Source organism: Seriola aureovittata, chromosome 18 (genome assembly GCF_021018895.1).
Source record: "Seriola aureovittata isolate HTS-2021-v1 ecotype China chromosome 18, ASM2101889v1, whole genome shotgun sequence".
Taxonomy (NCBI): Eukaryota; Metazoa; Chordata; class Actinopteri; order Carangiformes; family Carangidae; genus Seriola; species Seriola aureovittata.
Genome location: NC_079381.1, coordinates 2,889,604 through 2,912,642, shown reverse-complemented (window position 1 = coordinate 2,912,642; position 23,039 = coordinate 2,889,604). Strand labels below are relative to the sequence as shown.

At 44.1% G+C, this 23,039-nt stretch overlaps 1 protein-coding gene across 3 annotated transcripts in view; it reads left to right on the top strand.

The window, feature by feature from the left end:
- The first annotated feature begins 744 nt into the window (after positions 1-744).
- tln1 (talin 1) overlaps positions 745-23,039 on the top strand; it is a 55,697-nt gene continuing 33,402 nt past the window's right edge. Inside the window, exons 1-11 of one of the 3 annotated variants that reach the window (XM_056403140.1) lie at positions 745-935; positions 13,473-13,540; positions 15,923-16,085; positions 17,045-17,142; positions 19,651-19,780; positions 19,898-20,050; positions 20,303-20,445; positions 20,889-21,016; positions 21,110-21,170; positions 21,513-21,617; positions 22,762-22,917. In XM_056403140.1, coding sequence (XP_056259115.1) covers positions 15,956-16,085; positions 17,045-17,142; positions 19,651-19,780; positions 19,898-20,050; positions 20,303-20,445; positions 20,889-21,016; positions 21,110-21,170; positions 21,513-21,617; positions 22,762-22,917 — 1,104 coding nt within the window. In that variant the 5' untranslated portion in view covers positions 745-935; positions 13,473-13,540; positions 15,923-15,955. Of the gene's footprint in view, positions 936-13,469; positions 13,541-15,922; positions 16,086-17,044; positions 17,143-19,650; positions 19,781-19,897; positions 20,051-20,302; positions 20,446-20,888; positions 21,017-21,109; positions 21,171-21,512; positions 21,618-22,761; positions 22,918-23,039 lie in introns of all 3 variants that reach the window. The other 2 variants (XM_056403139.1, XM_056403141.1) reach the window with 2 other exon arrangements.

The window sequence follows — 23,039 nt, the reverse complement described above, 5'->3', positions numbered from 1 at the left end:
AAACAATGAATCTTAACTGTTTATTCAGAGACTATAATAAAGTGATGGAGTTCACCTCAAAGATTTTAGTTCTCTAACTCAGTCCTGACACCGACTCTGTATCAAAGGTTCATTAATTAGTTTATTATCAGTGTTTTATTAACAGTGTATTATCTGAATCAGCTGACAGTAAAATGTGAGCTACAAGAATTCAGAGAAGAAATTTATATTTTCTCCTTTAAGAGAAATCCAGAGAAGTGAGCTCCTGAACCACATCTGTTCCTCCACTGATGTCTTAGATAAACCGTTTATTGTGAGAACAGCTCCTGGGTCAGGGGCACTTTACAGGTTTTCTTCCACTGTGAATCTGTGCAGGATTTTATATTTAAGTTTATGTTAAAACTGAGGACTATGGGAGAAACACTGAAACGTTCTGTTAAATAACTAAGATGTTATTCATAGATGTGAATCCCTAAAGGTGCAGCCCCAAACAGAAGGAGGAGGTGAACAGATCTACCTGAATAGAAGGACAGAGAAGCCCTGAAACCCGAACCCTCTTTTCTGTGTCCTCTCCTCTCTCTGTCTTTCGTACAGTTCAACATGAATGTTCACTGGAGCTGTGTAACGGAACTATGCCTTAAAAGTGTGTGTTTGAAATCTCTACAAAAGAAGAGAGAGGGAGAGAGGAAGACCCGCCCGCCACAGAGCAGCAGTCCACTACAGGCTCCACAGCAGCGGACACCGCCCCGCACCGCGCGACGCACCCAGCCAGGGTGGAGTTTAAGCAGCCGCAGAGCCCAGAGCGGATAGGGAGGGGAACCGAGGAAAAGTCGCTAACTGGCCTTTCCCCTGCTAAAAAAAATCCGCTTTGTACCGGGGAACGGTTAAGGGACCGCTACCGTTTGTGGTTTTCAGAGGTCGAGGCTCCGCCGGCGGGAAATCATCGACGCGCTCAGGTCAGAATGAAAGTTTCTAAGTTTGAAAAGTTTCCACCATTGTAGCGACGACGCCGTGACGTCAGCAGAGCCTCGATGTGGAGACAGAAAAGTTGTTGAAAGTAGCAGAGACACAGGCCTGCAAATGTGTAGCAGCAGCACAGACACACAACACAGACACACACAGAACAGTGTGTGAAAGTCTCCAGTTAGTTAACACGATGTTGTTCAGGACTGGCGCTTTATCACTGCTCCATCTATAGACCTGCTCAAGTTTCCGGACAATAAGTTAGGGCGTCTGGCATTTTGATGAGGTGTGTGTGTGCGTGTGCGCGCGCCTGTGTGTATAATTGTGTAATCTTGTTGAGTTCCTATTTTTAAGAAGTCCCTGTATTCAGCAGCTCCGCTAACAAAGAGCAGTGTTGGGTGTGTTACTACACAAACAGACAGAAAGTGCAGCCTCCGGGTGTAGATTCCTCCACCTCTGTGATGTGGTGTGCGACAGCGGAGGAATGTGGACGGAGACACGTTTACTCTGAGCTGTAAACTGCTGTCAGCAACAGGCAGGTCTGAATGTGAACACTACCAGCGAGCTGATGATAACAGTCTGTAGTCAGTGCTCCAGGGCATGCTACAAGCTACATGCTACATGCTGCCACTCAAGGTGAAAGGTGACTGACTCCATCCAGTGTCTACTGTCCATCAGTGTAATCTACTGTGACCGTGTTACATTCTACTGTTGCAGTTACATTCTACTATAACAGAGTTACATTATACTGTGACAGTTACATTCTACTGAAGCACTATTACATTCTACTGTAGCAGTGTTACATTCTACTGTAGCAGTGTTACATTATTACTGTGACAGTTACGTTCTACTGATAAAGATTTAAATTCTACTGCAGCATTGTTATATTCTACTGTGACAGAGTAACATTTTACTGTAACAGAGTTACCATTACTGTAACAGACTAGCATTCTATTGTAGGATAGTTAGATTCTACTGTATCAGAGTAACATTTTACTGTAGCAAAGTTACATTATACTATAACAGAGTATCATTCTACTGTAACAGAGTTAGATTCTACTGTTGCAGTCACATTCTACTATGAAAGAGTTACATTCTACTGTAACAAAGTAACATTCTACTTTAACAGTAACATTTTACTGTATCAGAGTTGCATTCAACTGTAGCAAATTTACATTATACTATAACAGGGTATCATTCTACTGTAACAGTTACATTTTACTGTGAAATAGTTTCTACTGTAACAGACTAACATTCTACTGTATCAGAGTTACATTCTACTTTAACAGTTAGATTCTACTGTGAAATAGATTCTACTGTGACAGTTACATTCTACTGTAGCAGAGTATCATTCTACTGTAGCAGTGTTACATTAATACTGTGACAGTTACATTCTACTTTGATAGTTACATTTTATGGTAGTAGTGTTACATTACTACTGTGATAGAGTTACAATCTACTGTACCAGTGTTACATTAAAACTGTGACAGAGTTACATTCCACTGTGACAGTTTCATTCTACTGTAGCAGTGTTGCAATCTACTTTGAGAGAGTAACATCCTACTGTAACAGTTACATTCTACTGTGACAGAGTTACATTAATACTGTGACAGAGTTACAGTTCACTGTGACACAGTTACACCCTAATGTAAAATAGATTCTACTGTGGCAGAGTTACATTCTACTGGGACAGCAGAGTTAACACTGCTAGCTCCGTCAGCTCGTGCTGTAACTACACTGACCATGACAGAACATTAGCACCAAGATCTTATTCAGGATGTGATTCTGATGAGGTGACAGTGACTGACTGATTGTACATTCACTTTATTTAATCAGAGCAACAGACCACAATACTTCGGGGAGGGGGGTGCTGCAAACACACACACCATTCTGTAGTTAGTTTGATGATCACCAGACATTTTACCCAATATGGTCTGCACTGAGCTGAAGTTAGCTCAGTTCTGTGATATTTTTCAAGGCCATGTTGGTCACAATGAAAAGCCTCCTCAGTGATTTTGTGTGTGGGGCGGAAAACATTCTGCATGATGGTTTGATAGAATAAATTAGATAGAAGAAAAAGTCAAAAGAAGTGAATGTAATCATCTGCACCTTCACCTGAACGTTATGATTGACAATGTTGGTTATTTTATGTATCTGAAGTGAGTAATGTTATTGACTTTGTTCTTTTTAAGCAGCTGAAATGATGACTCTTACCAGGAGGTCTGAGTCTCTGCAACCGGTACATATTAGAGCTGCTCAGCACCACATGAAAACCTTCTTTCATGAATATGATGTAGCAGTGACGTAGAGGTGATGTAGCAGAGATGTAGAGGTGATGTAGCAGAGATGTAGAGATGATGTAGCAGAGATGTAGAGATGATGTAGCAGAGATGTAGAGGTGATGTAGCAGAGTTGTAGAGGTTATGTAGCAAAGATGTAGAGGTTATATAGCGGTGATGTAGAGGAGATGTAGCAGTGATATAGAGGTGATGTAGCAGTATTGTAGAGGTGATGTAGCAGAGATGTAGAGGTTTTGTAGCAGTATTGTAGAGGTGATGTAGCAGTGATGTAGCGGTGATGTAGCAGTGATGTAGCAGTGATATAGAGGTGATGTAGAGGAGATGTAGCAGTGATATAGAGGTTATGTAGCAGTGATGTAGCAGTGATATAGAGGTGATGTAGCAGTGACGTAGCAGAGATGTAGAGGTTATGTAGCGGAGATGTAGCAGTGATATAGAGGTGATGTAGCAGTGATGCTACACCATGTAGCAGAGATGTAGCAGTGATGTAACAGTGTACTCCAGGCTCTGTCATTACTCTGCACAGTTATAATTACCATGATGATTGGTGGTGAAGCTCTGATTAGACTCTGTCTGATAGATCAGACAGCTGATGGTATTTTCTGATATTAGATTATTGATTTATCAGCGATCAACTGCTGATAAATCAATAATCTAATATCAGAAAAAGTCTGGTGTCAGTGAGGCTTCACTTAAAACAGAGACGTTAGTTACCTGGATGAGATTGTTGGTTTAAACTGAGACTGAACACATGGCTGATTTCATACATGCATGTTACCAGCCCCCTCAGCGCCCCCTGCCGCTACACAGTATTCTGTGCAATAAGACAGTCACTGTGTAAACCAGGAGATTGGAGTGATAGATTCTAGCTGAGACTTGGCTGAGAGATATGACAGACTACACATTGGCGGGCAACAAATCAGCGCCTTGTCGATTCATGACTGGTGTGATGTCATCAGGAGGAGGGGCCAGAGACTGACGTCCAGGAACAAGAATGTGAAGACAGGATGTGATCAGTCTAGCATGTCTCTCATTTGGACCTGGAGTAGTTTTAGTGACTGCAGATCCACCTGCCACATGTATCCAGCTGTGCAGTGGAGTGGAGGCTGTGTTAGAGAGGTGTCAGTGTCTGTGTCGTGGCCCACTCTCACACCAGTTAAGGAAACTGCTTTTCATTCCAGTGCGCTGCAGTGAGCGGCTGTAGTGTTTTCTCTCAGCCATATATGGTCAAGACAACATGTGTGGCCACTCCCCTTGCACAAGAAATCATTTGTTTTAGACTTGAGCCAGTTCCTGAGCCTGTGTCAGATGCCTGGGGAGTTCAGTCAGATAAACAAGGACTCTCCACATGTATGTAAGGATTCTGTAGCGGCAGACTGTGGTGAGATTAGATCCATTTATTAGAAGGCAGTGGTCTCCATGTTTGAACAGACTTTACTCGCTGCGACTTGAAGAGGCCCTGCTCTTTTCCAAGCTAAAGTTTGAGGTGAGACTTGTGTAGGTTGTGGGATCTATGTGGATCCTGAGTGATTGTGACCCGTCAGCACCATTGACATGCTGAAGAGTCTACTGGTTTATTTATCCACACAGAAAGCAGTGGTGGTGTAGAGAGCGGTAGAAAACAAGCTTCTCGTCTCCTTTTGCAGACGGACCTGTGAACTGGTCTCTAGTGTTACAGCAGTGACAAATTCACTGGTTTTCCTAGGGCACAAAACACCACAGACCACAGATGATGAGCCAACATAGGAGAGTACAGTCAGACTGAGCCTCAGGCGGAGGTGACGGTGGTTTCTGAACTGAACCAGTCCTCAGAGGTCTCTCTCTGAACAACTCTTATATCTCTATATCTGGATACAACTGTGCTCAACGTATTAACATGGGCTGAGGTTGTGGAATGAGCTGTGATGAAAGTCCTGTTAAAAGGTGTCATTTTCACACGGGGGTCGGTGGTGGTGGTGTGGTGGAGGGTGGGGGACGCCCACTGTGGGCTGGGACTAAAACCTAATTTTGTAGAAACAGTTTCCTGTTGAGAAAGTTAACCAGAATTCTTCATTTAGTGACTTCAGTTACATGAGGTTGTTGTGTTGCATAATCCCGTGTACGCTGGTGCATCACTCTGTATGAGCTCAGCTGAATTAAGAGGTAAACGCTGTTTGTGCTGGGTCTTATAACTCATCATCCAGCTGTCACTGCATCACACAGCCGCTGATGTGAAGGTCTGTTCAGATGCTGAACTCTGCAACTTTCATCCATGTTTCCATATTCCCAGAGGGACATTGATCTACGTGTTGTTCCCGTGGACGAGTGTGAGAGGCTGAGGCTGCAGCAGCTGTTTGTTCCTGAGGTTAAACAGCGATCAGAGGTGGAGGTGGAGGAGGAGGTTCAGATGGATGCCTTCAAAGCTCTGCTGTCAGTCTTGACGACCAGAGGAGGCAGATACACTGAAGCTCACCTCCTGGTCTCTGTTAAACATCTGTAGGCTATAAACACGTAGCTGATGACATCACACACTCAACATCTAAACAGCACAATAAACACTGTTTTTAACGCCAACATCCAGCACACAGGTGTTTCTCTGTCACGGCTGATGATGACACAGGTGGTGTCGTGCGTGCGTGCGTGCGTGTGTGTCAATGGATGATGGATGATGAAGTGATTAAATGTTTAATCTCTACAGTCTGGCTTCACCTCAGTGTCTCCATCATGTTGGTAGTCGTGGGTCAGAGTTTGTGTACAGGTGAGCACAGTCAGGTGTGTTTTGTGACCCCTCTCAGGCCCCGTTCAGGGTGAACAGTTACAGAAATAGAGTAGATAGAAAGCCTTTATTGCCATTGTATTTAAAATACAATAAAATTGGGAATGCTTCTCCTGATTGGTGCACGTAAGTTAAAAAGAACGCATTGCACACAATATAATATAATGTTTGATGAGTCGGGCTGACGGGGGTGGAGACAGAGGCAGAGCTAGTATTAGCTTATTATAAATGAAGCCCTGTTGAGTTCAGTGAAACTGTGAGTAGTTCAGGCTTTAATGATATAGAAGTGTCCACTCTCCAATATAATGATCTGTCTGTCTGAAAGAATGAAATGTTATATAAAGTATAATAACCCATTTATTTCACTGCTATATTTAAATGAGTGTAAATATACACTATATACCAGCAGCTCTGTTGTAGCTGGTTCCCTCCTTGTCGCTGGGACCAGTTTAAATTGGAGATGAGATGTTATCTGATGTCTCTCTGTCCTCACATTCCTGTTCTCCCCTGGGATTGGCCGTATTTAGATCTGGAGCTGACTCAGTGACTGAGGCTGAATAAAGCCTCTCTCTCTTTCCTCTGTCTCCGTCTCTGTTCTGATGCTGGTATTCCAGAGGAATGTACAGCTGAATTCCTCTGCAGGGCTGGAGGCTGCAGAGCTTCTCTACAGTCTGAGGCTCATGTTGCCCTGCTAAATACGTACCAGTACCTCATTCACAGGAGGGACCAGAGGACCAGAGGACCAGAGGACCAGAAGACCAGAAGACCGGGGGCCTAAACTCTGAATAAACTCTGTAGACTCTCAAATAAACTGTGTGTACGCACAGAGACGGGAATATGCAGACACATCTCTCTCAGACCATCACCGCAGCCTCCCTCAGCTCTTGTTGGTGTGGGGTCTCTGTCTTTAGTCTGGTCTTCAGCAGGTGGACTGAAATCAGCTGAATGACTCGACCCGTTGAGGATTTCCCACCTCTTCACGCTGAGAAGCTCTGTGGTTGCTTTGGTAGTGTGTTCAGGATCCTGCTGAATGATGAGATGTGGTCCAGTGAGTCTTGATGCAGCAACCAAAGACTGCTCCTGTAGTCATCTGTGTTCATCCTGCTGCGTCTATCAGCTATGACATCATCAGTAAACACCAGACTGTCAGAACAGAACCAGCACCATGTCTGATGGATGAGGTGGAGGCTGTGGATCATGAGCTGCTCCTGTTTCCATCATTTAGAGAGAGGTTGATCTTTGTGTCCTCAGTCCACAGGCTTCCTTTGTTCCAGGACTGGAACAAGCTGTGAGCTGCAGCTGGTCTCCTTACTCTGAGCTTCACCAGGGGTTTCTGGTCTTGTGGTGAATCCATCCTGAGTTCTGGTCCTGAAGTATCCTCTGGATGAAGGGAACTTGAGCATTCCTCACTTCCTGCAGAGTGTCCTTCACTTCCTGCAGAGTGTCCTTCACTTTCCGCAGAGCGTTTTTCATTACCTGTGCTCATTTCTCTTCTTCTCCTGTCGATCAGCTTGTTTGGCTTTTTTTAGTTTTACCTGCTTTTTAACAATGAACCCAATGACATTTGACCTTTCTGATAGAGTTTTGTTTTTTTTTGATCATCACTCCTCAGACTAATGATGAATCAACTCACAGCTGCAGTATTGGCGCTGTGTTTTAAAAGGCTGTGTCTCCCTCACAGTTCTTTCAATATTGACATAATGAGGAGTGCAAGAGGAAGGACTTAGCTACACACACCATATGATGGTGTTTTGGTATCAGATAGATGAGAAGAGCAGATGAGTTCTGAGGAAACTCTCATTTCCTCATGCACTGACATCGATGACTCCGCTGTCTTCAATGTAAAGACTAAAGAGCTGCTGTGGTTAGACGTGCTAATAAGACATCTTCAGCCTGTGCTCTGTGACAGCTCTCCCACCATGCAGCAGGGTTCAGGATGCTTTCCTCCGTCTCTATAAGGTCTGACTGTTTGTGTTTGCTGTGCCTGTCCAGTGTTGATGTTGTTTGTTGATGATGAATGATTCGGATGATTCATCCAGTAACTGGATTTAAAGACCAACAGTAAATATGAGACTCCTCCAGTGAAAGTCAAGTCTTTAACCTTGTTAACGTCCACATGGTGTCAATGTCATCAGTGAACGAATCAGTCACAACCACGACTGAGTGTTCCCTGTGGAGCTGCAGTGAACCAATGAAAAGAGACTCAGACAGCGTTTCATACGTCACAAACCTGAGGAACTAATGACATCAAGTGTGGGGCGGGGCTTATCAGAGGAGTCAGAGCTGGTGATCGGGGCTGAGGTTTATCTGACATTAGCTGTAAGCTGTTTGATAATTGAGCTTATGTTACATTTATGATGTTAGAGAGAGACATGAAATACATTAACACTGATACATCCACATTCTTCTTCTTCTGCTTCAAACATGACTGACTCCTGACTCCACTCTACACTCTGTATCACCACCTGTCACTGCGTAGTGAACAGCAGCACATCAGAAAACAAGCTGAGGTTTGTTTGATGAGCGGAGTTGGGTCTGAGGGGTGGGTGGAGACAGAGGCAGAGCTAATATTACAATAATATTAAATGAAGCAGAAGTGTAGAGTTACATCCACGTCATTTTAAAACCATTTTTCAGAACAGAGAGGAGTTTAAGGGGTTGAGTCTAAATGTCAGGAGCTTTAATGCCATGCCTCTTTTCAAATGATCATGACATTCAGTGAATGAATTCAAAGTGGGGGATGTCACACATGTTATAGACCAGGTCATTGAGACAGTGTCACAGCTGAGTAAACACAGCTGGATCTAACAGCAGGAACAGATGGCTCAGTTAGATTCAGGTGTGTCAGGTAGTGAGCTCTGTAATAAGGACCACTGCCTGTGTCTGCTCTCACTTCCTGTAGCGTCAGAGTGATGCCAGAGTGGAAGATGACTGACCAATTATTGTATATTAATATAATTATTGTCACAGCTCCACATATTAAATCAGTCTGTGTGATTATCAGGGCAGCAGCAGCACTCTTCATTACTTTTACCTGACATGTATCAGCTTGTGATGTCAGTGCATGTACTGGACAGTAGAACATGAGAGCTAAAAATGTTTCAGTAAATCTAACTTAAAGAAGCTTAGCAGGGCTACAGAGAGCAGGGCTGCAGGGAGCAGAGCAGCAGCAGGCTGGTTAAAGTCATGATCACACAGGAAGTCTTGAGTACAGCTGGGAATAGAGACAGTGGAGGTTTTTGGTTTCAAAGAGCTGTTTGTGCTGTGTAGTGTGCACAGTGCACACTGTGAACCCATCGTGAACTGTTCACCACAGCTTTTTCACTCTACTGCTTTGCTGTCAACACTCGTCTGCTTGTAGCGAGCAGAGAGGACAGGTGTCGTTTCACCCTTTTTTCTGCAAACAGATCTGAAGACAAAGAATTAATGTGTCCAGCTCACAGCCATGGCCTGAGAACAACCTGGTGTCACCATCATGTTACAGAGGGACATAGAGAAACCTTAAATTCACATGGGACTATTGAACTGTTGAACTCTACTGTGTTTCTCTGCTTTGGCAGTTTTGCTTCTTTTTCTATGAAATTACTAATTGATTAATCAGCTTATGGTTTTGTAGACTGAAGTTTTTTAAGGAATATTCTGAAATATAAATCATTATAATGTTTCTCTGTCTCTCAGTTGTGTTTAAACATGGTGAAGTGTGTGCTCTTTTATACTCTCTTCTAAAACATGACTTTGTTGGACTTAACAGAAAGTTGATGATGTGTAGAGTGATTTATCCTGACCAGGTCAGCATCTATGTCCTGTCATGGCTGACAGTGCACTGACATGTTGCCTTACTGATAACTAATCACATCCACTTTTACAGTGTCGCTACTGCAGGAGAACACTAGGTATATTTCTGCTGTCTATTTTAGTCAGACCAACAGGAGCCAAGCAGTTTGTTGTGTTATAACCTTCAGTTGTGAACTGTACCTGAGACTTGTTTACCTCAAACCGGTTCAGTTCAGTAATTAGATCTTAGTCCCTTGATTGAGAGAAACAAATGATAGTAGTGTGTTAGGAGCTTCAGGGAACTGACTGGTATTTTCTATAGAGACTGTATCAGAGTACAGTATCACATGCTGGACTTATCAGCCCAGCATTGTGGTTGTGACAGTAAAATGTGTTGCTCTGGCTCAGTGAGATAAGTTGTTGTGATATTCCTGGTGGACAGAGAGTGAGGCCTGGAGGATGAGATGCTCAGTATCTGACGGCTGCAGACAGACAGGATGTGTGTCTTCAGGATGACAGTTGACTGCTGTCACTCTACAGTGGAAGTCTGGACTGGACTGACAGGAGCTGAAGTCAGCTGAGAGACCTCTGTCAGGACTGGTGATGTTAGCTGCTGAGAGCTAACATTGATGCTCCATGTGTATGTCGTTGTACTCACTAACATCTCTGATGGCTCAGTTCCAGGTTATTAATACTCAGGCCTCCTGGATGTCTGTTGTCCACACTCTGAGGTTGTTACTGAGCTCTGTGGGACACAGAGCTAGAGCTGATCTAAGCCATGATGAACTGGACTGGTCCTACAGTGAGTCAGTGAACCAGGTCTGTGTCATGTACAGTACCAGGCCCGTGGAACACACATGGGATAAAGCTGTTGTTCATCTGTCTGTTTGTGTTGTTCAGTCATATCATGTAACAGGTATATTGATTTGCTTGGTCACAGGAAGTGAGGCATGGGTGGATGCTCATGATGTCATCGCCTCATTACACGGAGTGTGGGAACTTTCAGGTCATGACCCCGTGTTGAAAGGCTCTCATTGATAGAACCTTCTCTATATGAACGCTGTTGGGCGGTAATTAAACTGTAACTGTTATAATTTACTGAGCACTGGGAGAGGACTAACGGGACGACTGAGAGCAGGTTTATTATCCTGTGACATGATGTCGTGGATTTATATTTGGGATCTGGATCATCTGGACCAGGAGATATGTTGTCAGAGAGAGAACAGATGTGTGATTCTACTTGGTGGATATGAACCACATGCTCCTCTTTGATAAAACAGCCTTTATGATGGTATGTGACACTGAGTCAGCTGTTACACTCATGGTGTTTCTCAGTTTATCCACTTTTCTTATAAAGTAGTTATTAAAATAATTAGCAGTCACGTGGTTCAGTAATAAATAGACCTTCTATCTCAATAAGAGACTCAGTCACATTAGAATTATTCACAGTTCTCCACAGTTGTTTTCATTGATCTAAGCCTCATTTATTTAGAGCTTATAATATTAATTTTTGTCATTTAGTTTGTGACCAAACTAAATGACAAAACCAAACACCTTTGGCTAGGACTACACCTGCTGACATGCTGACATGCAGGACATGTATCAGTATGAATAGAGCCCCAATCAGCAGGTTGGTGGTTCAATTCTCAGCTCCTCCAGTCCACATGTCGGTGTTGTCGGGCGAGATACTGAACCACAAATTGCCTCTGATGTATCTTCAGTGTGTGTGTCTGTGTGTGATAGAAAAGTTCTGTGAATGTGAGTGAATGGGTGACAGGACTGGACACAGACTATATACAGTACGGACCACTTACTATGACTTCCGCTGTGATTCAGAGCTGTATAAATAAAACTGAAGTGACAGTTATACTTCTGACAACAGCTGGTCAGTCACATGGACTAGATTTCAGTAGTATTTAGATAAACTAAACAAGAAGGCAGAGCACAAACAGAATGCATGATGGGAGCTAGCAGTGATGAGCTGCACATTCAGTCAGCACGTGTACTACATCAGTTTTGATCTGGTTTCACATCTGAAGGAGTCACGTGAACAGACCTGACTCTGTGAAGAGTCACAGTCAAACACACTGAAGGTTTAACTTATTGATTCATTTCTGAACCACTTTTAATCGTCCTTATTCCTGCTACAGTTACTACACGTTCATTAACACTTATATTTTCTCCAATAAAACATGAATTCACCAGAACATGTTTCTCCTTGTCTTTCAGCCTCTGTTGGTTTGTAGTGTTACACTGACTGTGATTGGCTGCTGTGGTCTCTTCCTCATTTCTCAGTCACTGTAGCAATTACTGTTGTGACTCTGCACTTCCCTTTCAGTCAGGGTGGAGTGGGAAGTGTCTCCAGACTCTAATCAGGATCTGAGCTGATCCTGATCAGACTGGAGGGCTGAAGCTGGTCGCTCTCTGTGTATGTTTATGCTCCTACATGTCTCTGATAATAAAATAGAGACACCCTCTGATCATACAGGAATAGTTAGTGTCACCTGCATCACTCAGAGCTGAATGAGCTTCAGATGAGTAGATCCTTATCTCCCCTGTCCTCCCATTGGCTGCTGCTGAATCACAGCTGGGAGGATACTAATGACTGAAATTTCCTTTTATGGAAACTAAGAGCTTTTTAAACAGGAAGTGACATCAGAGATCTCACAAGAACGCTGTCATTCCAGAGTAGAGGAAGACCCCCCCCCCTCCCCCCAGACTAAAATAACCGAGTGAATGAAGATGTTATTTCATCTATGACAGAATGATGAGAACAACAACAGCAGCAGAGGAGTCAGCTGAAGTCAGTCCAGACATGTTGAGCAGACAAGAGGCAGCCTGTCAACTATTTGTACAACTGACTGAATGTTAACGAGTCGGTGTGAACAACAGTGACGAGCTGAGGAGAGTTCTTCTGTTTCTTTGTGTCAACGCCTCTCTCAACTTAATTAGTTTAGCTTATAGATAATAATAGATCACAGATGATGAAGGCTTCTCCGACAGTCACATTAGTCACAGTATCAGACCTTCACTTTATTTTTATAAAAGAAAATAAAGTGTATATATATATATGTACACACAGTTTATTCTCTGCACAGTAACTGATAATGTCAACACAATATTTTTTGCATATCCTTCAGCCATAGCCTTCCTTCATATTGCAATTATTTTGACAGATATTGTGATGTAAGTCATGATTTAAGTGGGAGCGGTCACTTTCACTGAAAACTATTATGATGATGTGATTATAGTTGGGTCTGTTCCTTTACATCTGTAGAATATGATTCATAGACCGGGGCGTCTCTGTAGCACCACAAAGCTTCATTTATGGTCTGTTGTGAAACATTTTACCTTTATAAAACAAACTACAGCTCCTGTTTTTATTTTGTTTAGCCCGTATACGTATATATATATATATATATATATATATATAAGACATCGTACTCAGTTGTGTATTTACTGAGTCTGAAGAGAACACCAACTTGTGGTTTTTACACTTTTGTATGGATCAAACAACCCAGTAGTTAATCAGTCAGTTACCTTTGCACAGGCTTTGTGCTAAGCTAGCTGCTAGCTGTAGCTTCATATACACTGTATAGACATGACTGTAGTATTGAGGTGTGTGTAGAGTGTGTGTCGTGTCAGTGAAGTGTGTGCGGGGTGACTAAAGTGACTGTAACCGGCTGTCTTTTCTTCAGCAGGGAGAAGAAACCAGAGTTGATCATCTGACAGGGAGGAGGGCTGTCACTCAAACACTGGTTTACATCAGGTATTTACTGTTCTCACCCTCTGTCATGTTAACACACTGAGGTGGATGTTTGTGAGACTAGTGCTACCAGTGACCTGAGCAGCAGACATCAGGACTTTTCACCTTGTTCAGTGTAATAATGGATATAAGACAGTCAGTAAACCTCCTCACAGAGGGCTGGAGGACACGTATTTCATAGATGTCTCTTTTATCTGTTACTACAATACCCAGCATTCACTGTGATGGCTGTATCCTGAGATGTGACCCCCCCCTTCCCCTGCTGCACACTCCAGTCCCATCCGCCTGTCATCAGGAAGGGGGCCAGAAAAAGAAGGAGGAACTGATAATGACACAGTGTCAGCAGGATGTGAGACTCGGGGTGTCTGTGTTGTGACATTCAATCTGTCACCCTCTGTCTTAACACACCAGAGAGTCACAGTTACTGCAGCCAGAATGACTCCTCTTCCATCTTCTTAAGACTAGTCAAGTACAGTAAAGTACAAGAAACTATGGTAAACCACAGTAAAGTGCAGTAAACTGAAGTCAAGTACAGAAAAGTGAAGTAAAGTGTAGTAAAGTACAGAGTAAAGTGTTGATGCAGCTGACTAACGAGAAGGACTCACTCAGTGATCTTCTGCTGTCACTAACATGTGTAACATGAGCAGGACCTGTGCAGGTGTGTTCTGTGTGGTGTGGTTCACCTCGGTGTAAAGAATGCACTTAAAGCTGAGTGTCCTCAGTCCATCACACTGGACTCAACAGGTTTCACAGTAGTTGACTTTTCCAAAGTGATAAATTAGTTCTATAGAAACTGGATGAGTGCTGTGTGTGTTGTATTTCTCTGTAATATTTGACATCAGAGGTGGTGATATCCTCCTCAGCTGTCCAGAGGAAGTGGAAGCATGTATCTCATGGAAATATCACTGAGCTGTAGTTAAATTCAGCTCCTGAGTTGATGTCATTATGGGGTAGATTCTGAGCTGAGATTGTCTTGTGTGCAGGGATGTCAGATGACATTAGTGTACAGAGTTTCACTGCTCTGACTGACATGATGTATTAACCAGTGTTCTCTTAACTGCTGACGGAAACACAACAACAGACCAGAGGTCAGGTGGAGAATCCATGCACTGACCATGTGGATATAAATATGTTTTTACAGTAATCATGTTTCAGATTATAAAAGCCTGTGCTGTAGCTCGGCTTCCTGTTTGCACCGGGTTCTCACACTCTGGTTTCGTGTGTGCATGTAAATATAACTGCTGTTCCTCATTCTGATCTCCACTTCACTCTGCACTGAGAAATGTGAGTTTGCGAGAAGCGTTCAGAAATCCCCTCAGTGAAGACACTTCTGGCACGTACTTCCTCTTCATCTAACATTTAAAATAGATGAAAGAGCTGCAACTAACTGTCTTTCCACCCTTCCGTCCTTCCTTAGTGTTGGAAATGTATCTAGGATGACTAAAGTGGTTGATAAACACCACAGAATTCAGAGAAGTCTCTAATCAGCTGATTTAGATCATCCCTGCATGGTGATTTTAAATGCTTAGTTTTTACTGAGTGAGACAGAGAGTCAGTTGAAATATCTTTAAAACCCTCTCGAACTCAGGCTTACTAGTAAAATATCATAATTGTTATAACATAAAGCTATATATTTTCTGAGAGAGGAGACTGTGCTGAAAGCAATGATATAAAATATTTGTCTGTGGTATGGGCAGCAATTTAAAAAATCCTCCTGATTCCTCCTGATTTTCTGCTGTTATTTTACATTACGCCGGGAACAAACTGCCTGCGTTGCGTGGCCGTGGCAGCTAATGATGCTGAATTGCTCCAATCACATGTGTGTTCACATCAGCTGCGTCGCTGCTGCTGCTGCTGCAGCAGCTCAGTCTTTTTACATAGTGTTTGCAGGTTACTGGAATGTTGGATTTCTTTTCATTTTAAATTAATTTCTGATTTATTTCTGATGAAAAGTAAGTCACTAAAATGTCTCTGTCTCCACATGCAGCTGCAAAATGGTTAGAAATATATTAATATATTTTTCAAGTCAGTATCATATTGAAATGCAGCCCAGACATTGACAAGGATCAGGCAACGCATTTTTTCCATGGGAAATTTTCCCAACAAAACGTTGAATATTTCGGGAATTATAAGACATAACGCTGTGAAGTAAAGACTGGAATGTGCCGATTGAGAGGTACATTTGATGTTTGAATGGACTTTCTACAACAAACAGTGCGGGAAAAATAAAGAAACTGTTTTAACCTGACAACAACATATAAGAAGAAGGTGGAAACAGCTAGCCAGTTCTGACACACATTGTGTCAGAACTGTTGTTAACAGTTTGTGATGTTGAGCTATACAAAGATCTGACCCCTCTTGACTGACTGTTACTGTTTCATGCAGGTGTGAGCTGGGTGGAGGTGCAGAGCAGCAATCATGGTGGCCCTGTCACTAAAGATCGGCGTGGGGAATGTGGTGAAGACCATGCAGTTTGAGCCCTCCACCATGGTGTACGACGCCTGCCGCATCATCAGGGAGAGGGTCCCTGAGGCGCAGCTCGGCCAACGTGAGTCCTCCTCTCACCCTGAACCCTGCACACACACGCGCGCACACACACACACGTACGTTGTTCTTCTTGAGTTTTAGGCTGCCAGTATATTTCTTCAGAGCTGCTCTGAGGTGGGGGTAACCATCAGTAAACATGTCTGATCTTCTTCTAAACTGTGGGGAAAAATTCTGTCCAACAATTTCTGTTCACAACAACACTGCTGTGGAGACCTTTGACCTCTGATGAGTTCAGACAACATGTTGTTTTCTATCAGAACCCGACCCCCTGTCCAGACCATCAGAGAATCTATGAGTGTCCGAAGAAAACAATTATTCTCATGGTCTCTGGTTCACAGATTAGTTCTTCAGTCAGATTGTCCAACATGGAGCTGAGTACTTCACTGCAGCTTGTAAAACACAGCTCCAGGCTCCCGCAGGTGTTGATGATCATAATGACGAAGGATCTTTTACTAGAGGCTCTGATGTCAGAGGAAACGATGAGCAGATGTAGCAGTCACACAGGAGCATTAACATGAAGACGGATTCTGTCCACACGTGAATAACTGTGTAAAGAAAACAAAACTAGAATCAGTTAATTAAAGAGTCGACGCCACAGAGAGGGACACAGCAGATGAAGTGTGGCCGTGCGCTCTGGGTCTGGTTGATCACAGACTCTGCAGCTGTAAAGTGAGAACACTCTGCTCCTCAGTGAGCTGTTTCAACAGCTGCTCTGAGCTTGTTTCAGCTTGTCAGTCATTTAACATGTAGAAGCACAAAGAGCTCTAACCCTCTGTTTCTGCTCCTGTGTGACCTTCAGGAGACAAGTTTGAGACCTGTAACCTACTGATCACCCACTGATCAGCTGACCCAGTTAACATGAACATCCTGGAGACAGCAGCGCCACAGTGACTGGGCGTCCATGTATACATGTACGTCCAGAACCACAGTGACTCACTCAGTGTCTGTGTCCCTTTGCAGCCAATGACTACGGGCTGTTTCTGTCTGACGAAGACCCAAAGAAAGGCATCTGGCTGGAGGCGGGAAAGGCTTTGGATTACTACATGTTGAGGAATGGGGTGAGTCACTCTGGCACTCACTCATACACCACTGAACACTTCACAAAACACACTGAGGAAATGGAGGGATGACCGCCCAGTGTGGTCTGGACCTGTGTCTGGTTCTGCAGAGACTAAGCCCTCCTCCTGCCGAGAACACTGTGCTGACTCAGATACAGACAGGAAGCTCTCTTAAACTAAATGAAGTGTCAGATCAGCTCTCAGTTTAGAGAAGCAGCAGGAGCACCCATACAGAAGCCTAGTGATGAGCTGCTGTGGGTGGGCTCAGCAGAAGAAGACATGTTTTAGCCACTTTCAAAAAGCTAATACCAGTCGAAGTGTTCGCCTTATTCTGAATATTTTCACTTTATCTGCCGTCAAGCAGACCTTTACTTTGGAACTACAGTTTGAGAACCGTTGCCCCATCGTACTCCTACACAAACACAACTGCGCTTAGCTCTGTTTGAAACAGCTGATCCGAAGAGTAATATAGTAAACGCCACAAGGTGCTTGTGCATAGGAATATGAAGGAAAATGTAGTTCCAAAAGTAAAGGGCTGCTTGACGACAATGTTCAAAATTAAGGGAACACTTGAACTGATATTAAGCTTTTTTGGTGAATATTCTCCTCTGTAACACACCTGTCTCCTCTGTAACACATCTGTCTCCTCTGTAACACACTTGTCTCCTCTGTAACACATCTGTCTCCTCTGTAAGACACCTGTCTAGTCTGTAACACCCCTGTCTCCTCTGTAACACACCTGTCTAGTCTGTAACACACTTGTCTCCTCTGTAACACATCTGTCTCCTCTGTAACACACCTGGGTCAGCTGATCAGTAATACACCTGTCTCCTCTGTGACACACCTGTCTGCTCTGTAACGCACCTGTCTCCTCTTTAACACATCTGTCTCCTCTGTAACCCACCTGTCTCCTCTGTAACACATCTGTCTCCTCTGTAAGAGACCTGTCTAGTCTGTAACACACCTGTCTCCTCTGTAAGACACCTGTCTCCTCTGTAACACACCTGTCTAGTCTGTAACACACCTGTCTCCTCTGTAACACACTTGTCTGTTCTGAAACACACCTGTCTGCTCTGTAACACACCTGTCTCCTCTGTAACACACCTGGGTCACATGATCAGTAACACACCTGTCTGCTCTGTAACACACCTGTCTCCTCTGTAACACACCTGGGTCACATGATCAGTAACACACCTGTCTGCTCTGTAACACACCTGTCTCCTCTGTAACACACCTGTCTCCTCTGTAACACACCTGGGTCACATGATCAGTAACACACCTGTCTGGTCTGTAACACACCTGTCTGGTCTGTAACACACCTGTCTCCTCTGTAACACACCTGTCTCCTCTGTAACACACCTGTCTCCTCTGTAACACACCTGTCTCCTCTGTAACACATCTGTCTCCTCTGTAACACACTTGTCTCCTCTGTAACACATCTGTCTCCTCTGTAAGACACCTGTCTAGTCTGTAACACCCCTGTCTCCTCTGTAACACATCTGTCTCCTCTGTAACACACCTGTCTAGTCTGTAACACACTTGTCTCCTCTGTAACACATCTGTCTCCTCTGTAACACACCTGGGTCAGCTGATCAGTAATACACCTTTCTCCTCTGTGACACACCTGTCTGCTCTGTAACGCACCTGTCTCCTCTTTAACACATCTGTCTCCTCTGTAACCCACCTGTCTCCTCTGTAACACATCTGTCTCCTCTGTAAGAGACCTGTCTAGTCTGTAACACACCTGTCTCCTCTGTAAGACACCTGTCTCCTCTGTAACACACCTGTCTAGTCTGTAACACACCTGTCTCCTCTGTAACACACTTGTCTGTTCTGAAACACACCTGTCTGCTCTGTAACACACCTGTCTCCTCTGTAACACACCTGGGTCACATGATCAGTAACACACCTGTCTGCTCTGTAACACACCTGTCTCCTCTGTAACACACCTGGGTCACATGATCAGTAACACACCTGTCTGCTCTGTAACACACCTGTCTCCTCTGTAACACACCTGTCTCCTCTGTAACACACCTGGGTCACATGATCAGTAACACACCTGTCTGGTCTGTAACACACCTGTCTGGTCTGTAACACACCTGTCTCCTCTGTAACACACTTGACTCCTCTGTAACACACCAGTCTGTTCTGTAACACACCTGTCTCCTCTGTAACACACCTGTCTAGTCTGTAACACACCTGTCTCCCCTGTAACACACCTGTCTAGTCTGTAACACACCTGTCTTCTCTGTAAGACACCTGCCTAGTCTGTAACACACCTGTCTCCTCTGTAACACACCTGGGTCAGCTGATCAGTAACACACCTGTCTCCTCTGTAACACACCTGTCTAGTCTGTAACACACCTGTCTCCTCTGTAAGACACCTGTCTAGTCTGTAACACACCTGTCTCCTCTGTAACACACCTGGGTCAGCTGATCAGTAACACACCTGTCTCCTCTGTAACACACCTGTCTGCTCTGTAACGCACCTGTCCACCTGTCTGTCAGGACACTCTGGATTACAAGAAGAAGCAGAGACCTCTGAAGATCCGGATGCTGGACGGCACAGTGAAGACCGTCATGGTGGACGACTCCAAGATCGTCAGTGACATGCTGATGACCATCTGTGCTCGGATAGGTCAGCTCTGTCACACACTCTTATATACTATCTTCTCATTGGCTGATGTCTGCCCTGATGTCACTCTGTCCATCGGTTGTTAGTGTGTCATGTGACCTCCGTGTGTTTGTGTCTCAGGCATCACGAACTACGACGAGTACTCTCTGGTGAGAGACATCGGAGAGGAGAAGAAGGAGGAGACCATGGGGACCCTGAAACGAGACAAGACTCTGCTGAGAGACGACAAGAAGATGGAGAAGTTGAAGCAGAAGCTGCACACAGACGATGAATGTATGACAACACACACACACACACACACACACACACACACACAGGAAGGAGCTGTCAGGGAGGTCAGAGGTCATTTCACAAACACCAGGCAAGTGTAGCTACATAGCAGCTGTACTGACAGCATCAGTCCAGGGTACACTGTCAGGTTCCTGACATACACAGAGCAAAGAGTCTGCAGCTCTGATGGATCATCAGAGTCCAGGACCACCGAGTCCCTGTCGGTCCTAAGTCCGTTGTCTGGTCTGTCCTCAGTGAACTGGTTGGACCACGGCAGGACGCTGAGGGAACAGGGTGTGGAGGAGACAGAGATGTTGCTGCTGAGGAGGAAGTTCTTCTACTCAGACCAGAACGTGGACTCCAGAGACCCCGTCCAGCTCAACCTGCTCTACGTGCAGGTACGTACACACCGTCATACACCTGAGAAGTCAGACCCTGTAGTTCAGAGGTAATGAGCTGGACTCCTCCTGTTTCTGCTCTCAGATCTCCCACTTTAGAAACTTCTAGTTGCAGGAGGACTCAGATAAGCAAGAGTTCTTCTTCTGTGGTTTTTCACCAGATAAAAGCTAAAGTTAATACATGAGAATAAGCTGTGAGCATACTGGACATACTGAACTGCCCCATGATGCATTGCGGCTCTTCAAAATACGATGGTGGGCTACAAGGTGGAGGCTCGCATTTACATATTGGAAGCTAGCGAGCTATTTAAAGCTTGATAATGTGCTAACACAGTCTTTGTAGCTGTAGACAAGAGTTAACTGAGAGTTGTGTGTGTGTGTGTGTGTGTGTGTGTGTGTGTGTGTGTGTGTGTGTGTGTGTGTGTGTTTGTGTGCGCGCGCAGGCCCGTGATGACATCCTGAACGGGTCTCATCCCGTCTCCTTCGACAAGGCCTGTGAGTTTGCAGGGTACCAGTGTCAGATCCAGTTCGGAGACCACAACGAGTCCAAACACAAGCCTGGATTCTTGGAGTGAGAACCGCCTTCACACTCTCTCTGTTTAACGTGATCATGTGACGTGTGTGTTTGAACATGTTTGATCTGAGCTGAACTGTTTCTCCTCAGTCTGAAGGAGTTCCTGCCCAAAGAGTACATCAAGCACAAAGGGGAGAAGAAGATCTTCCAGGTGAGAACTGGACTCTGTGGAGGTACAGGACGCTGTCAGTCCACCACCCTGATCACTGATCTGATCCTCAGTAGTCCTGGCTACATGAACAACAGTCATATAATGTTCCTTTAGTTCAGTTACATGACGGCACTCTTAATATCGAAATCAAACATCAGCAGAGAGGGAACTCTGAGGTGTGGTGCTGGTCTAGAGGAACTTAGTGGAAACAGGATTTACTTTGTAAAGTGTCCCGACAGATGTACCTGAATCATGGGACACATCAAAGAGAGAAGACTTGTGTTGTTACTTCCTGCTCCTGTGAGTGGATCTGATCTCTGACTGCTTCTCGTGTCTCTGCAGGCTCATAAAAACTGTCAGAACATGACCGAGATCGAGGCCAAAGTCAGCTACGTGAAGCTGGCCCGGTCTCTGAAGACCTACGGAGTCTCCTTCTTCCTGGTCAAGGTGAGGAGAGGGTTAACTCTCAGCAGCTCTGCTGGTGGATCACAGAGCTGTAGAGGTTTAACAGGTGAAGCTTTGTAGATAAGAACACATGTAAACATCACACACAGAGCTTCTGATGAGTGTTGTCAGCAGCTCAGTTTACCAGACCGCAGACGGTCCTACGTAGATCACTGTTATCACCCATGGCCCAGACAGACCATCAGAACTGTTGAACAGTCATGTGGTTTATTTCTTTAAACAGAACCATGATGGTGATGAAACACCTGTTCATATTCAGTTCAATTCAACAGGCTTTATTGCCATTACATCTTCAATGTGTTGCCAAAGCACAATAACAATCATTCAATGGAATTAAATTATTAACAAAAAAAATGTAATTAACAATATTAATATGATAAAATACAATATGATTGTTAATAGACTAAATTGATAGTGAAATAAAGAAAAAGAAAAAAATAAATAATTATGTACATATACACATATACCTATGTATATATGTGTGTGTGTATATATATATATATATATATATATATATATATATATGCAAATATACACACACATAAACATACAGCAGTTAACAAATAAATACATCTGGTTTCTATATTTCTATAAATGGCTGTCTTCTCTTGTGACAGGAAGTGATACATTTAGCAGCCAACACTGCACATTCTTTCTTTTCCCCCCAGAATGATGGCTCATTTCTCCCTGTCTGTTTTCGAAGAATTCCTCCCTGATGTTTGTGTATTTTTGACGGTGTGTCAGGAAGTCACAGTAACGGCACAGCCTGTCCTCTCTGGGCAGCCAGGTCTGCCTGTGTCTGCCCTTCTCTACGGACGGACTGTATATTGTCAGTGTCTTGCTCAGGTTCTTATCAGTTACTGTGGTCGGGTCATCTGTCGCAGTTTACTGTCTGTTTAAGGCCAAATATGTTTCTAGTTTATGTTGTGAGCGTGTAATATCAGTCCAATAGCTGATGTATTTTTCTTTTTCTTTAGATATAATCTGGTTGAGTCTAATCCTCTGAGTGATAATCTTCTGTTCATATGAAGCTGCTGTATGAGTGTGGATATAATATGCGCCTGTAGTGACGTGTAAACAGGGTTCAGGATGATCACAGCTGAACTGTTTCTTTAACCTCCTGCAGGAGAAAATGAAGGGAAAGAACAAGCTGGTGCCTCGTCTGCTGGGCATCACCAAAGAGAGCGTAATGAGGGTGGACGAGAAGACCAAGGAAGTGATCCAGGAGTGGAACCTGACCAACATCAAGCGCTGGGCGGCCTCACCCAAGAGCTTCACCCTGGTAGGTTCTTGGTGTCACTGGTCCTGAGGGGGAGGGGGTTTGGTGTGTGAGTGTTAACTGGGTCTGTGTCACCCTGCTGGTCTGAGGGGAACTTGTTCCTCTTGGTTATGGAGTGGACTGTA